At 38.1% G+C, this 18230-nt stretch overlaps 1 protein-coding gene across 1 annotated transcript in view; it reads right to left on the reverse strand.

Moving 5' to 3' along the window:
• LOC119739366 (protein spire homolog 1-like) overlaps positions 1–15916 on the reverse strand; it is a 46634-nt gene extending 30718 nt beyond the window's left edge. The window contains exons 1-3 of the mRNA XM_038214281.1: positions 15599–15916; positions 15240–15274; positions 11155–11430 (exon numbers count right to left, since the gene is read on the reverse strand). Coding sequence (XP_038070209.1) covers positions 11155–11430; positions 15240–15274; positions 15599–15878 — 591 coding nt within the window. The 5' untranslated portion in view covers positions 15879–15916. The remainder of the gene's footprint in view (positions 1–11154; positions 11431–15239; positions 15275–15598) is intronic.
• Between the last annotated feature and the right edge of the window lie 2314 nt (positions 15917–18230).

An 18230-nucleotide genomic window follows, 5' to 3' on the forward strand; every position in this document is an offset into this window, starting at 1 on the left:
ACAGACACTGATTTATCTATTAATTGTTGACAAGGAGTCTAGGCACTTTAAATGTAATTTTCATCATTAATTAAAACCCTCCTTTGCAATCATACATTCTGTGCCACTCAATCGAGTGATGTTTTCAACAGTTAAGATCTCTCAGGCAGCCTACATATAGCAGGATTGACTGGCTGTGATGACTGTTTAATGTAACTTCTATGCTTTGACTGTAGATGATTAATAATAAGCCAGCTGTGCCTACCACTTGTCCGCTTTTGTCTGTTGAATGAATTTGACTAGTCACAGTGCTTGCTCAAAATATTATCTGACTGTTGGTGACTAGCCTGTGTAAGGCATATGGCAGGGGAAGAAGATTGAGTTAGCTCAGTGGTCGAGTGGTAAGACGTCTGCACTAGAAAGCAGGAGGTCGTGGGTTCGAGTCCCACCCGAGTGATTTTTTCCAACTTTCACTCGGGAGGTAACACACTGAGTATACAGTGTTTATACGTCGTCGGTGAAGGGCAAAACCTAATTTGATTTACATCACCCCGACGCAAAATTCCGCCTTGTATGAATAGTTTATGCAGCACCTGCTGCTATGTACATCAGATTCGAACCAGCCAACCGATCCCGTTAGCTCAGTGGTCAAGTGGTAAGACATCTGCAATAGAAAGCAGGAGGTCGTGGGTAACAGTCCCACCCGAGTGATTTTTTTTCCAACTTTCACTCGGGAGATTACACAGTGAGTATACAGTGTTTATACATCGGTGAAGGGCAAAACCTAATTTGATTTACATTACCCCAACGCAAAATTCCACCTTATGAAAGGATTGAGTTTGTGACTGTCTGTGACTGTTCAGATAGCACGAGGGTTAAAGATGGGTTTTAGAAAAATATGTAAAGAAAACATAATGCCGGCAAATATTTTATACTGACATCAATGTAAGTTTCAACACTTTTTGCATTTGTGTTGTAAGAAATGTTGTACTTTCTCAAGATATCAATGACCACAAACACAAAATTGTGTGCATTTATTTCCAAAGCACACAGTGTGTAGATGTTTGTGTTGGATGTACACCAAATCCTAAAATACTCTCAGCCGAGGAGAAAATCCCTTTTAAATGTCTTTTCAAGTCCAAGACTTAGGTAGACGAATCCATGCTCCACATACCGGTATCTATCCCTGCACATAAATGGTCCAATCGGGTGTGATCTGTGAGTACATTCCCCCAAAAAAATCCCAAGTGGAGATCTACAAATTGACCTCAACAAAAAAGTAATTACAGCTGGATGCAAGTGGACGAAAATAAGATGTTTAACTGCCAGTAGGGAAAACTGACTGACGTTACTTCAGGGTACGAAAAAATGGCAGTGAAGCTGAACTGAGCAATGACAGTGTTTTCCCCCTTGGATAGGGCTCATTTGCTGATGATCATGCGCGGGAATTCCCAGACCGTAAAGTGACGGAGAGTAGCACTACGGCTTTAGAGGTGAGGGTGTCGGAGCGCGTATTTTAGGAACGTGGGATAAATACGTACGGTAGGGCAGACCATGCATTAAATCATGGAAGGCTCCAAAACCCCTCGGGCTAAGAACAGAAATTGGCTGCATGGAGTGGAGGGAGTTATCGTGTATCCAATAAAAAATTATAGTCTAGAAGAGGTGTACTCTGCGGTGTGCCACGATGAGAGACATGAATATTTTACACTGTTTCAAATTCAGCATGCCGGTATAATGATTCCACGTACCGGTATGTTTTGGCATTGCAGATTGCAAACAAGGAATGTAGCAAATACAACTCAAAAATATATCCAGAAAGCAATTCACACTCACACACATGATTTATTCTGCTGGTATGATTTCAGGCCAGACCGCTGTCTTGGAAACGAGAAAGCAGTGAATTTCAAAATGAAATGCTTTTTAAAAACAGACAGCACAAGCGTGATGTTCAAAAATGTGTTGATGCCTGTGCATGCGGGTTTAGATTGACACATAATTCAGATTAATTGGTTAAAACTAACCTTCCAAAATCCTCCAAAATGCTCTTTGCAAAATGGAGGATTTCTCAGGCTGAGGCTATATGGAAAACAAATTGTGGCTGATTTGGAGGATGCACTGTGTCAAGGCAGGCCGGACCTTGTTGTTTATGCTCAGCAGTGCATAAATTTAGGCCTAGATTATACTTGAAATCCTCCAGGATGTCACTGGCTCTGTCTCAACAAATCGACAGTAATTGCTGGAAGATTTTGTAGGACTGAGGCAACTCACCCCTCCAAGGACCACATTCAAGAAATAACGGATGGTTCTGGAGGATTGAGGCTGTAAGCAATTTTTACAAGGAGGCAGATGGAGGATTTTGCAGGATTGATGTTGCATTCTAGCAAAAGTGCCTAGGGTTTAATATATGACACATGTATGTGGACATTTTTAGGACTCCAAAATTGTAAAAAAAATCATATCATGAGGTATAAAACGTTTGAGAAATGAGTAATTGACCTATCGTCATTTGCGAGTTAGCCACGCCCCTTAGACAACCCTAATTTTGTACAATCAGTTTTGTTTGTCTGAGATTTTGCGCGTTCTGCGTCCATTTGCTTATCAAGTAATTGGACAATATTTCACAAGCTGCGTTGACGCTTTTCTACCGCGATGGCATTTTTTTTATGCCAAGCCAACAAAACACTTTGAAAATGTATGAGGACTTAGCACATTTTTTTATTGATAGCCAGAGCCAAAGCTATACAAAGCAAGTATACTAAAATAGCTCGCAGGTGTCTATTTACCAACTACACAGTAGACTTCTGTCACCACTACTCAATATCTGAAAGGTGAGCTACGGTATAAACAAATTGCCAACAAAAGAGAGACACACATATCAAGTAACTATTGCCTGTCCAAAAGGATTCAAATGGCTCGATTGCCAAAGCCAGAGTCAGAAATATCAGGTGTCTCTTTGAGAAAACAATTTGAGGGTGAGGGTGGGGGGAGGGAGAGAAGGGGGGGGGGAGAAGGGGGGCTTGAAGGAAGCAAGCAGCTCAGTTGGCTGGATCTTTCAATTATTCTAAGTCAACATGACCCACAGTGCAAACCATGCTAGTATTTCACTGCCTCCTTACCGGTAGGTGAAAATTCCAGACACCGACACTGCAAATTAAATTTCCTTGAGTCTTTTTCTTTCTTTTTTAATGCTAGACATTGATTGATTTGTAGAATCCAATTGACTAAACTGAGATCTCACACAGAGTCTTCGTAGGTGCAATGATCTTCCACTTCAGCTTAAAACAGATGGAGTTAATGAAATTCTGTTTTTGGAAAAGGAATTCGATTTTGAAGCAAACCCTGTTATTAAAGGGAAAATACAACATTTGCAAACAGCAAAAAATAAAACTACCGAATCATTTTGAAATACCTTGCTGGACTGTTAGTGAATGACAGTGTAAAGCATCCTGTAAAATCATGGCACCTGGTATACTGTCATTTTCAAGAAAAGTGGTATTTTTGTATCAATTTCCAACGCTGATCGGCCGATCAGCGTTGGAAACAACTGGCTTTTTTTTCAAATACTGGCCCCAATTGACCATCGCACTTGTTTGCAATCGATTACAAACCTATGAACGGGTACGAGCCAGCTAGACTGGATCCCTGACCTTACAATTCCCCAATGTATGTAAACTGCTCTGTTTCTTCTTATATGGAGTCAGGGAACCAGACTACAGGAAAATGATCGTTTTTCTTGGTTTTTATAGCATTTTCGAACCCAAAACCTCAAAAAAGTCAGTGTAACTATATTTGCTATATATTTCCAACCCCCCAATTCCTTCCATTTCTGAAAATTACAGCAAAAGCAAATGATGTATATTCCCTTTAAATGAGTACAAAATAAAACGTTAGCTCAGAATAAGACATTTTGTAATATTATCTATAAAAATTAAAAATTGGCTTATTCTGAGCAAATTTCTATGAAAAATTCTATGCTACAGTATTTGGACTGAAAGGATTTTGCGCCATTTTCAGTTGCCAACCACTGCATGATGGACTGATAACATTTGAAACAGATGTGTTTACACTGTTCTTAAGGCTGAAGTGGCCGTTTCGGATGTTTTAAAATTGGGCAATTAGCCTACCGGGAACAGAAAATACTGTCTGTCATATTAATGTGTGCCCAGCTAACTATCAGCTAAGAAACAATCATTGGAAATACATTTATCGTATGACATTTTGATCAATTGGTAATTTGATATATATACAGTCAAATCTCGTTAGTACAAACTCTGTTAATACAAAATTCTGGTTATAACAAACATAAAGCCTTAGTCCCGACTGTGCATTTATGTGCACAATGAATGGGACTAATGTTCCTCTTAATACAAAATTTTGATATACCAAACAATCTGGCTAGGTCCGAACGAGTTTGTATTAACGAGACTCGACTGTATACAAGTTTACATTCTGTGCCAAGTTGTCCTTTCAGTCAAAATCAATCAAGTGACTGTTTTCAACAGTTAAGAGCTCCCAGCCTACATACATGTAAAGCAGGATTGACTGGATGTGACTGTTTATGTAGCTTGATACAGCTATGCTTTGAGGCGATTGATAAGCCAGCTGTGCCTAATCACTTGCCTGCTTTTGTCAGTTGACTGAATTTGACTAGTCACAGTGCTTGCTTGAAATATGATCTGACTGTTAGTGGCTAGCCTGTGTAAAAGGCATGGCAAGGGAATTAAGAGGATTGATTTTTTGGACTGTCTGTGACTCTTAAAACAGCCGGAGGGTATTAGACCAAGTGAAGTGTTCAAACAGTGAACACACATTCCATTCAACTAAGGTACAGTTTTCAGTAAAATTTAAATGAGGGCATTTGATTCAGTATTAGTGTCGTTTTAATTATTCCAGAATTTATTTCCCTCAAGGCTATTGTACAGACATACTGTCTACGGAATTACCTATCTCACTGGCTGCCGCTATGACGTTGCGCATGTCTCCATTCTAACAAGCGCGCTCCGTAATCAATCCTTTTAACTAATCATGCATGATGGCCTAGCCAACCTCATCAATTTACTGCAAAGGATGTCAAATGTGACACAGAGATGTGTTTTGTTTCGCGATCATGGAATAAAAAAAAATGAATGGTGGTACAATTGTATTGTGTTGCATTGAGGGAATTGTATTACATTGCGTTTTGATTTTATGTCATTGATACACCAACGCCTAAGGGAATTGTTATCTAACTCACAATTATTGGATACATCATGTACATGGTTCCATCTACATGTAACAGAGAATACAACACTTAACCGATAACAATTTTCAATTTTAAAAATTTTAAATTTTTATACAATGTACATGTAGGTATGCATGTAGGTTTAATTACATCTTTTCTTTCATGTACATGTACATGTACAACATTTTATCATCTTTGTTCCCGACATACGTTTTATGTATTTCACATTTAAATCTCAAATTCTTGTTAATCACACTTTTTTTCAATCTTGGGACATTAGTGTAGCTATGATCCAAAATACTAACCCAGACTATGGGAAAAAAAGGGTAGGGGAAAAAAAAAAGAGTCCATAAAATTTCTGAACACTGTTCACCAAAACATACATGTACCGGCGCGGTACGGAGTACATACATTGTACATATGTGTACATGGTAATTAATACATATTCAGGCTACTAATACAGGTGTACAATTTGTGTATTATATTCCTGACAATTTTTTTGTGGAGGTATTTTAAGATATCAAGCACTTTGGAATCAAAACAGCAATTTGCAATTTTTTTTGGCTTCATTTACATTATTTGGCATCGGAGTATTGGTCACATTTATTGTGTGAACAATTTGTTTTTAACTGTGAAGTGGCTGAGGCACATTCCACGATGTCTCTTGAGCTGGGGAGGAACCGTCTCTCGAACAAACACCTGCCCCATCATGCATACATTCAGGAAACACAATACGAGGCTTGCCTCACTAGGTACGTCACCATGTACGTCACCACGTCCGTCGGGTCTGGGGGCAAAATACCGACTTTTTTCCTTTCCCTGACATGTTTTCAAACTTTACACAGGTCTGCAAACAGGATCGGGGAGCAATGTTGAAGATGCCAGACGGCGATAAGGAACGAGATCCGAACACTGGGATTATTTGTCGGCAAGGACGTGCCGTTGAATGATTTCGGGCTGGAGATGTTTGATCAACGGTCGCGGCGTACATGAATAGGAAGACAATACGGGAGGAATACAATCTAAATGTCAAAGGAATAAAACATGTGGATAAACATCCTCTGATAAATAAGGCATTAGACATGTACATTTTGTGACTTTTTTATGCAGGAAGTGTTCGCGGTTCTGTTGTTTATTTTCAACTAATCAATCTGTGAATTTTCTTCTTTTTTTAAGCTCTGGCAGGTGCTTCTACATGTACCTGTCATTTGGTGGTCGCTCGGTCTGTCTGTCTGTCTGTCCCCGGAAAATTGACCAAAATATTTGACTAATTGACCAAAATATTTGACTAATTGACCAAATGCCATGCCGTCGTTATACAATACACTCTTGCTGATGGTTTCGGAACAGCGATTTTGTTTCAAACAATGCGCATGCGCGTCTATTTTGCATATAAAGTGAGGCATTCCTGAACCGGGCCATACAGAGCTCATTGTGCTATTACTGTTTCTGGATACTGTAGACGCTGGACAATTTTTTTGTAAATGATATATTTTGGAGAGAAAAAAATGATACGTATACTTTTGAAACACTCACTTTTGAAAAATACATGTTAAATTCAAATTATTCAAATTCACAAGATCTGTCAAATCAGTTGTGACTAATATTTTTATCTTACAAGAAAATGTTTTCAAAAGGTCTGAATGTCGTGAACTGAAAAATGTAATACTTCCTTCAAAATGAGAACTACCAGGTACATTTGTACGTGGAGGAGTAAAAATTTCTAGACATACAATTTCTATTTTGTTTTTACTGTTTTAGTACATAAAATATGTGTTATTAAAAAAAAATGCTTCACTTATGCCTTAATTAATTGCATCACAGACATGAAACCTACAAGCCCAAACTTAACTGGCATAGGTGTATGAAACCTACAGTTTTGTTCCCTGAGGCAATTTGAATACTATTATTCATGGCTCCCACATTCTTTTTATGCCCTGTATGGAAACAGCTACCGGTATAAGCACTACATTTATAATACATCTTAATTAACCAGTTTATTGATGACAATTATGTTCATGTGAAATGTACCGGTACATGTATAGCCATAAAAAAGATGATGAATAGCCATAAAATAAAGGACCATATGCCATGTGTACATAACATGTGAACCTGATTTCTTGGCATTTGAACAGTTTTCTCCGTGGTTTGTAGATTTTTTAAGGAGGCAGAATTTCTCAGTTCAGTTTTAGCTCTATTAGTAGCAGAACAGCATGTGTTAATTCCTATTACGGTAAAAAAAAAACACACATAAATAAAAAATTAGGCCAAAAAAAAGAAGAAGAGATATCAGGCATATTCAGAAAGCGAAACCAGAGTTGAAATTGGGGAAAATAAAAACACCGAACAATTACAAAGTATTTTCTATGTAATTGTGACTGTACAGTAATTGTAATTTAGCAAATTTGTCTCGTGAATTCACAGCCTGTTATGATCAGCTTTGCACAGCTCACTATAGCGCAGAGCAATGAGAAGCGTAGTACAGGCAAATACTTCACGTGAAGAGGACTGGCCATGCACTCATGTTTAATGCATGACCGGATCATGATATCACCGGTATGCATGACCAGTCATGCATCGGCAATTCATCCTATCTTGACGAGGCAACGCGACCGCATCCTCCGCGGATGCCATGACGATATGACTCCCTGGCTCTTAACTCTGATTGGGTGCTTAGATACTAAGCGCTATAATTGCTATCATTGCAACAGCCTGCGTACTATATCAACACTACAAGCACGGGATAATGTTGTTTGTATTCCTGCAATCAGACGGGATGGTGAGAACATGTCTCGCCAAGGGGACATTTTGTGTCATCCCACTGAGGAAAATATAACGATTCTCCATCATTTAAGCTACAGTCCATCATTTGTAATTTGTGCATTTTGTTCGTTTGAAGCAAAAAAAGAGTTCAAAATCTAATGAAGGATACTGAGCAACTAACCTAATATGAAGTTTCAGCTCAGCTTCAGCTGTCCATTCCGAGAAAAACAGCATTCTAAGATCTCAATTTCAAATCAAAAGTTACTGAATCATGTTTTGAATTGTTTTGAATTGCAGCTATACGCGACGTCGCGCACTGATCCGACGAATTATAACAACCACGCGCGCGTGTGCGTCGTTCCAATACTTGTGCGCGCTGCGCTGAATAACAAAACGAACTACTAATTTAAATTTTCCTACGGTGCATTTTAAGAATCACCGTTGGAAATGCCTTCTTTCGTTGATTACTTCAAAATGACAGCTTCCCGTAAAGAAAAATTTCACAGGGAGTTTAGTTCCCTTACTATCTTTCATCCAAGTTTGTTTTTCAACAATAAGTACGCCAGTTACTTTTTGGATGGCTGCAAATGATGGACTATAGCTTTAAGCAACTTATTGAAATGTACACGAACAGTCCTGTTGTGCAGAAATCTTTCTTTAAGACAATTTTATCCGTAGACAATGTCTCTTCGAAGACAATGTTTTATTTCAAAGATCAAATCATCAAACATTGCCAAGCATATAAACAAAAAGTGGGAGTCAAAAACCAACTGGTTCAATATATTATTAAATTCAAGGTTGTACATTCATTTCCAGAGAGTAAAATCCATCCAATTTGTGTATGATTTCAAGTATACCACCTAGTGCAGATGATTTATTCCACTCCATTTTATTGTTCCTCTCCCAGAGCCACGTATGGGCTGGGTTGATCCCTTAATTAGAATAACCAATGTTCCCGCTTTAAAAGTTGACAAATTGCATGATCTTTCAAGATAAAGGACTACCCTTAATTCCTTCCCCCAACACCTACAAATAACCAGACCACATGAAAATAAATTGGCGTGAGTTCTGCAATTTCTTTCTTCTTTTCAGCATCTTTATTATATCTAAGATCATCACTGACATCCAATACCTCAATCCCAATTTTACTCCAGCCAATGAAGAGGAAAACTAGGCTTATCCTTCTTCGCCTTGCTTTCTTCCATTTCTAGACTTCAGTGCCGTATCCAACAGGGCAATTTCCCCCAGCGTTGGGGATACTTCCCCCCCCCCCCAACTCCATTGTTTTTGCAGAGGTCTGGTGAGTGGGAAAAATCTTGGTAACCTTGTTCGGAAAACAAATATCAATTATGTCCTCCCCTCCCACACCCAAAACCTGTCTATCATCCCCTACATGACTTCTAAAGTTACATGTAACTCCCATTGCACCTCAGGACCCCCTTCTCAAGAAATTGGGCTATCCTGCATTTTTTGTCCTCCTGCTCATCTCCATTTGCCTTCTCATGATTTCCTATGGCCCCTCCCACCCACACCCAACTTCAATAACAAGGTCCCATCCCCTCAACACAACAAAGCTCAACAGAGTTCATCCCTCCCCCAACACCACAGTCTCATGCAAGACCAGACACTGAACGACCTCGCCTGACCCCAGGAGCAGCCAGACACCCTTCAGGCTATGGAATGTTGTCGCTACGGCAACACTTTAACAACCTGTCACCACCTGTGAGGAAGTTTTCAAGAGATGACCTACATCACCCTGGAACACCCTGCTGAGCTCTGTAGCTGCACCTCAACTCATTTCGCCCCTCCCTAGTCCCTACCCCACCCTTCCCAGTGGAGTAGGGTGGGGTTTCCTGAAACACTATATGAGGTGATTTGTCACTCTTTCAAGACTTGCAGACAAAGAGTAAAGTACATGACTGCTGAAAACCTTGAGTCATTTTTACCTATCACATGTCTAATGAACTGATAGATTGAAAGTAATGAAACATCATCAACAATAACAGGTAACGTTGATCTGAGACCAAAAAAAAAAAAACACTTAACAAATGATACCCACAAACTTTACTCATTTAACAAAAGAACGTGATCAACTAATGTTGACTATTAAAGCTATAGTCCATCATTTGCAGCTATCCGAAAAGTAACTGGCGAAATTATTGTTGAAAAACATACTTGGTTGAAAGATAGTAAGGGGACTAAACTCCCTGCATTGCCCTGTGAAATTATTCTTTCTGGCAAGCTGTCATTTTGAAGTAATCAACGAAAGAAGGCCTTTCCAACGGTGCGTGGAAATTTCTGTTAGTAGTTCGTTTTTTTATTCAGCGAAGCGCGCGCAAGCGTTGACATGACGCACACGCGCGCGTGGTTGGTATAATTCGTCGGATCAGTGCGCGACATCGCGTAGCTGCAATCAGCTCAGTGACGCTGAATTCAGGCCCAATTCAAAACATGATTCAGCAACTTTTGATTTGAAATTGAGATCCTAGAAGCTGTTTTTCTCGGAATATACAGCTGAAGCTGAGCTGAATCTTCATCAGGTTAGTTGTTCAGTACCCTTATTTAGGTTTTGAGCACTTTTGTTGCTTCAAACGAACAAAATACACAAATTACAAATGATGGACTACGGTACATCTTTAATGAAAGCAAAATTATCACACTCCTTTTTTCTACAAAATCAGAAGCAAGGGATGGAATTCGCAATTTCAAAAAAGGTTTGAAAATATAATAAAGTGGAATGCTTTTTGTGTGACTTTCTTTAGCTGCATTGCCATTCTATGCAAAGATATTACAAATTTATTGGGTTCAAAAGGTCTGATGATTTCAGACAAAAGATACTGTACATATAATGTATCATGCCTGCGGGCTGAGAAGAACGTTAAGACAAACTTGATTTTTCAAGGTGTGTTGAAAGAATTGTTTGAAACACCAAAACTTTGTAGTGATAAGCCCATCCACTTTTCATTTAGAATAGAATAAAATGAGACATTCCCGACTCTTTTGATGATTTTGCTAGGAATCTGCCTAAATCCTTGCACATCCAAAGCTGTGCAGTAAACACCAACACCTATATTCTTAATACTTCAACTGGGGATTCAAGTCCTAGTCAAAATGTCCAGGCTATACCTTCTTCAATCCTTCAAAACTCTTGCGGGATCTGGAAGGGTTAAGGATGAAAATTTCCTCACCTTTGCGACGTCTTCAAACGTGGAAAGCCTCCTTGGTTTGCTGTTCTCATTTTCATCCAGTTCGTCCGACTCGTGTCCATCCACGATGCCTTCGTCGGTGTTGGTGCTTCCCTGGCTCTTCCTGTCATCATCTTCATCGTTGTCTGGACCCTCCTCTCCCATGTTGGTCATCTGGTCAATCAGATCCTCCAGGGGGTCGCTCAGGACCCGTTCTTCCTCCTCATGGCAACCGTAGTCGAGGGCATGGTAGACGATGCGGCCCAGGGCATTCACCATCTGAGAACGGGGCCACAAGTAAGGCACATTTCAATCAAACATTTTGAGTTTGAGAAGTTGGAAGAAATCACCATTCAAAGTGGCCGTCTCCAAAAATAGAGTTGTGAAGCCAGATGTCACCAGATTAGTTAGCTAATTATTCCATATCAGTCAAATGCATGCGGCTTCCAAAAGTTTGCCATTTGGGGCCCAGATTATTTTTTTTTATTGGATTTGAAATTACTTCTGTCAACTAGGACTAGGATTTCTTAAGCCATTTCTGATAGGGTGTTGGCTGATATTGCCTCAATGCCAATTTCAACAAATTCTTCAGCAATATCAATAATTAAAATAAAGAGAAACAAAAAATGGGTGGCTAGACAGAGTATTTCAATTTATAGAGGATTACACACCTACCCTCCCCCTCTCCCCTCTTATCCCCTACCCACACTACATCAGGGCCCCCAAAAAGACTCCGGTTTCTGGTATGCGCGTGCGTATCCTTAGTCATGCGAGTCGGCAATTTTAACAATTTTTTTCATATTAGATGATGTCTCAAAACCGCCAAACTCACTGGTTTGACTGGAATCCTGCTGCTGCACAATTTTAACGTGTTTTTAGATGGGGTTGCGATTGAGTATAAGCTTTATGTGGCCTCTCTGGACTCCCATATATTTGGCACTAAATTTAGTCTGGCACCATTTGCAGTCATCAGCCAACATTTGAAGAAATTTTTTTTTTTAAAGTAAAAAAAAAAAAAAAAGCCACGTTGCCGCACCACTTTTGGGGCAAGCTCCATACCAGAAACTGGAAACATTTTTTTTTGGCCTTAGAAAGTGGCTTTCAAATTTAAGCATCCCATGCAGCAAAAAAATGCCACAATGTATTACTTCACTGTAGGCCTACTGTTTGCATAACGTGCGTGGGAGACAATGACAAATGAAAAACATTGTTTTCTTGTTGGGATCTGAACTTTTGACATTTGAGTTTCATGTTCCGTGGGTGGACAAGAAAGCTTTTAAAATTCTGATCAGATGCAAAAACCTACATGTAAGTCCAACACCTACACCTTTGCCATGTTTGTGATGGCTTCACATTGACGTGAAACTTCAGACGGCCGATCAGAGTGATCAAGAGTTCATTGAGTTAAACGTTGAGGATATTAAATAACAAAACAGAAAGAAATAGAAAACTCTATTCAAATGTTATTTACTAACAGAGAAAATAAAATACATGTATATAATACATCAGTATTATATGATTATATGAATCAATGATGGCATTTTATACCACTTTCTGAATAATTGAAAATGCTTATGCAGGAATGACAGTTTTTTAAACTCAAGTTCCAATAAGAATAATGTTTTTAACATTTATTAAAGATGAGTGTTTGCTATCAAGACTTTCTTATAAAGAAGTAAATTTATACAATTTCACTAGGTTTCCTTGCTCTCTAGGTATGAACTCAGGAATGAGGATTTTGCCACTGGCTTACGCTTTTCACGATTCAAATTTGAAAACAATATTGGGTATTAAATGCAGTCTTCTGCAAACGACATTATACCAAATTTGCTAAAAAAAAACTCAGTAAAAACATTGGCACTTGTTCTTTATTTCCACTAGATTTGAAAGCCATGTCTTAGAAAAAGTCACGAAAATGACGAAATTTCTCAAATTCCTGCTAGAACTACCTGATTTCAGAAAAAGCCCTATCCCCATTCTTATTGATATTTCAAACAGGCAAATTTTTCATTTTTAATCCCAACATTTTTAGTACGTTACACTTTTAAGAGTGTGGTTTTTTTTAGTGTTGTGAATGTGTGTCTCTCCATTATTTATCTCATAGTTCAAAATGTTGGTACTCGTAATTTTACTGCATTACTGTATTGATGTCTTTTATATTATTTTAAATTGTCACATACACAATTTGGCCGTTAAGCCACAAGATGTATGAAATAAAACTCAAACCAATAAAAAAAAAATCCAAAAACTGGGACACTTTTGCTGACAGTGTTTTTGGTCAAGCTGGATTTTCCAGAGCTGGAGAATGCCGGTGTAGCGTGAATATCCGACTCCATGAAATGTGGACTCATTGGTAGTACTGCACATGCGCAAGCATGATAACATGCTATTCTTAGGATCATAATGGGAGAGTGACCTGTCACGTGTGAGGGATTAACCAATATTAGGGAAAAGGGGTCCGATTTTCATAGGAGTTGGATTTTTATATGACACCGGCATTGAAGACTTGCCACTAAAATCCAATCATTTGCACTGCACAGCTCTACCGGATATCTTTGAGATGAGTGTTTCTGCTCAACAAAACATGGGGAGACGTCTTGTGCATTCATAATTAATGAATTAACATAACAAAACACACCTCAAAATGGCATCTGAAATCTGAATGCAATGGATCTATGTGACAAAGTGTAAGTAAAATGTAAGTTGAGGAAATAAACCTTTGACTGTCAAAGTGATATAAAAACTTAGGAATCACTGAAATTAAAAGCAGTTCACAAAAAGCTGATTAACTTTGCTAGTATTGTGTCTTCTACTTCAAGCTTTACACCTTGAACTGCTTCTTGACTATTTCTTCTACCACAACAGCTTATTCTAACACTGATCTAATCCTCTTTCAGCTAACCACAGAGTATTATGTTTACTGAAATGCAAGGCACCACTGGGCCATGGGAAAGTCCTTCCTGTTAAATTCCAGCTCTATTGTGAATCGCTCAACCGTTGCGGAATCCATCTACCATGCAGGAAAGCTATTCAACACCCTGACTCACAGCTGTATTTTTTTCTGACAAGGAATTTACCTTGAAGGGTGCAGAAAATAGATTTCAAATAAACACTGGTGTATTAAAATATGTTGCCACTTGCCAATGGCATTTTACTTTGACAAAACTATCGGATTAACAATACTCAAAAGGTAGGACCTTTTTTAAAATGGCATTTTGGTGTGGTTTTATCAAGTACTCTGTAATGCCGGAATAGGATTTGGACACAACCCTGAAAGGCTCTGTAATCTAGTTTGGTTGCTTGAGGTAAATGAAAAACATTGAAGGGAAATTTGAGTGAGGCAGTATTAAACATTTGAGAAACTACACCGCAGTGTTTCAGGTGAGTCCATCACAAGTTATCACGATCACAAGTCCATCACAAGGGGCCAGTCTCAATTCAAATAACAAGCTACTCAAACAAACTGTGAAAGGCTGGTGAAAGAACTTGTTAATTGTACTTGCACGAAAAGCTTGGGAAAGATTTCCATATACGAAGTTCACTCAACACCCTGTGTACAAACCCTATGAGATTGGACTGAAAAATTCTAAGTGTTTTCTAAGAAAATGCTTGTATTTTCTCACTGCTCAAATTGACTTTGATGACATGAAATTGCTATCTGGAGGCTTGTTAGTCAATACAGAGGAAAATTAGTGAACTTCGTATATGGAAATCTTTCCAAAGCTTGTGATGGACTTGTGGTGAACTCGACTACGACACTGAAACATCTCAGAGAATTAAATCGACACTAAATTTTCAGGTAAAATAGGATGTCTGACCATAATTTTTGGTAAGACATGCCTAGTGGGCGTTAGTCGATGGAGGCCTAGGCCACGTTTAACTCATGATGTTACACTTTCTTTAACACAAAATTGCATATATTTAAAAACAGAAGCAGACTTTTTAAATTTATCATCAAACTTCTACATTTGATTATTTATAATCCACTTGCAATCTTCTTATTTCTCCAAGATACTCAAAAGCATGTAACAAATATTTACAAAAACAAAGGTTTAAAAAACTTTAAAAGTTTCATTCACAAATCATACCTCTGGTTCTGTGTGAAATATCTCTTCCGTCAAATCTATTAAAAATGAAAAATAACAAATTTTATAGTGTCAGCAAATAGGTAAACACAAAATCTCATGAACTATAAATATTTCATATCTCAAAAGTATAGTTGGAAGACTCAGATTAAAGTTTCTACAAATTTGTCTTAATAATTAATTAATTTAATGAGGAATATATTTAAAGGTTTGTTTAATAACAATTACATTTTAAAGGTTTCAGTAAATTCTTTTGGAATAAAACCCGTCAAAAAAACCACGTTTGCATTTGCAAAGCGTCACACCCACTTCCGGAAATGATGCAAACGTCATTTCCTCAAGCGTGAATTCAGAATGCCTACCTGCCGTGTTTTCGTCGTCGTCGTCCCGCATCGAGTCCGTCTCAATCGCGGTGACCGTGACAGACCCATCCTTGTGCACTCGAACCGCTTCGGCACCGTCCAGAGTAAATCCCCTGTCAGTATCTCTCCCCGGCCACGACACCTTCAGAAACTGGGCACATTGGTAGCACACGGCCCATGCTTGCTCTTCGTTTAGGGGACCGTCAAAAGCCGACAAGATTTTGTCCAGAGAAACGGAGTTTTCCGGGAGGCGATCGGCTGTCAGTGTCAGCTGCGCCATGTTGTTCGTACAAATTGTATGCACACGAAATCCAGCTGCAGATACACCGTTAACGCGCGCGTGGAGGATCGGACTAGACTGCAGTGAAGTGCGCCACCGACTTTCGCTTTCTTTTACGACTTGCTCCCTCACTTTGTTATGGTAATTTTGTCTTTTTGAGAGAGGATTAGATTTTAGTAAAGTCGGCAAAGTTTGGTAGAGTTCATCCTCAAACTACTAAGTTGTTACTAAACGAAAACGAAAAACAAGAGTCACTTTTCTGGATATAGTAAAGTGCCACAATGCATACGTTTTAATACCGACTTCAAAATCGGGACATTTTCTTTTTGCCACGCCCATGTCTAAAAATAATCACAACTCGTCAGTATTTCGACCGACCGTGAACTGTAAATGACATTGCCTTTTGTATAAATTTGCCGGAAGAAATTCCAAACGGGCCAATTATTTGATAATTGTGGTTTTAAAGTACCGGTTGTCGGTAAACAACATCAAAAACTTCATATCCTTCACCTGTGATTTTTGTCTCGAGCTAAAATTTAGGATTTTTGAAAGTTCCAAACTTTGTAAGGAAGTGGAAGTCTGTATGTAAATATTTAAGAAATGTACAAATGGGTATTTTAAATTTTGTAAAAAGTGTAAAAAGTGTATTTATAAACAACAGCTCTGCAGATGAATTGATGTGTACATGTATAATTTATTCACATTTCACAGAATTCACAATATATTATTTATATATCGTATTTACACATTATATTTAATTCAGTTAATTTTGACAAATCAAAACGAGCCAGTTTATTTAATGGAACACTGTATCATTATCCTGTACTGTTATAAAACAAAATCATTTTTAAACTATAAAATGAGTCTAAAACATAAAAAACCCTGGTGTGGACAAATTTCTATACAAAAAATAATGAAAACAAATTTAGTTTTATATTTGGTTATATCAGTCAACAATTTAGTGGATGCTGGATGTATTTTACACAAAATTCCTCTATTAGACCATTTGATGGAAATTATTCATTTTGACAGCCAAAAAGAAAACCCAAAATATGTCATTCATTTGCTCCAAGCCAAATATTTCTCATTAATTTTAGGCTTGTTCGGAGTAAACAGTACCTTTCATTTAAATTGTACCTTCTATAATAAAATTACAAACTACTAATCACAATTTCTTTGTCAAGTTTTTCATTATTTTGCTGGAAAAGCATTCATCGTTCAGCAGCACATACGTTCAACAGTTCTGACAAAGTTTTGGACAAGTCACATCTCTATAAGGTAAACTCTTCAGCACAAACTGTCCTGATATTCTCACAAGACAGTAAACGCTGTGTTCTCTTTTTAAGACATTATTCAAACATTTGAAACTAGTTATTGGTTAACTTCATATTTCATATAAAAATACATGAACATGCATTTTTTTACAATGTCAAATGATGGCCAATACAAGAAGTATTAACATGACATGTTTATAGGTGGGTTATGCAACGTGGCTGGTGGTTTTTAAGTTAACAAGCTGACATGGGGCTACGAACATGCAAAAAAATGACTTACTTGATCCGAAACTAAGCTAACATACATGTATGCACAACTTTTGCTCATTTTGAAGACTTGCCGAATCAGAGTTTTTCTAATTATTTCTAGCAGTGCCTGGGGATGATGTAAACACGGAGCTATATAGCCTATGATTAAAGGGCATTATGGCCTGAAATCACGAAAATGTCATGTTTTGTTTTTTTTATTTATAACTATTTCAAAGGTCTGGTTGAAAGGAAACAAACCTAATGTCTTACTGTTCCCAAGTAAAGACGGAAAACCCCGTTTTTGTACATCAGACGCAATGGACATTTTGTGGGATACCCATACGTATTTCAAGTCGTGTCTATTCAATGCAGCGTACACGGAGTATGTGTGGTGCAAAATCCACACATTACAAATTCACAGAGTGCATTGGGAACTACGGTGCGGCTGGATCACAACTAGCACCGAACAGCTTGATTTTTCTGGATCAAAAAAGTGACCCCCGAAAGTTGTTCTTGCATGGTTCTCGCAAGAATAACCCCCCAAAAAACGCTCAGTGTTTAAAGGATGGTTGTGTGGGCGTTTATATTCTACTTTTAAATACTCTTTCTATTTCATGTCATTTCATTTAAAACACATTTTGTAGCCCAATTGGGTGCATTCCAGGCCATAATGTCCCTTTAAATTAACTTAATGACCAATCAGCAAGGGTTATTCTTTTTAAATAAATACTGAACATCAAAGAAAAAAAAATCATGATTGGCAAATAACAAAACCCAAACCAGTGCATTAATTAGTACATACAGTTCCTTTGGAACTCCAATTACATGC

Source organism: Patiria miniata, unplaced genomic scaffold (assembly GCF_015706575.1).
Source record: "Patiria miniata isolate m_02_andy unplaced genomic scaffold, ASM1570657v1 HiC_scaffold_30, whole genome shotgun sequence".
In the NCBI taxonomy this organism is placed as follows: Eukaryota; Metazoa; Echinodermata; class Asteroidea; order Valvatida; family Asterinidae; genus Patiria; species Patiria miniata.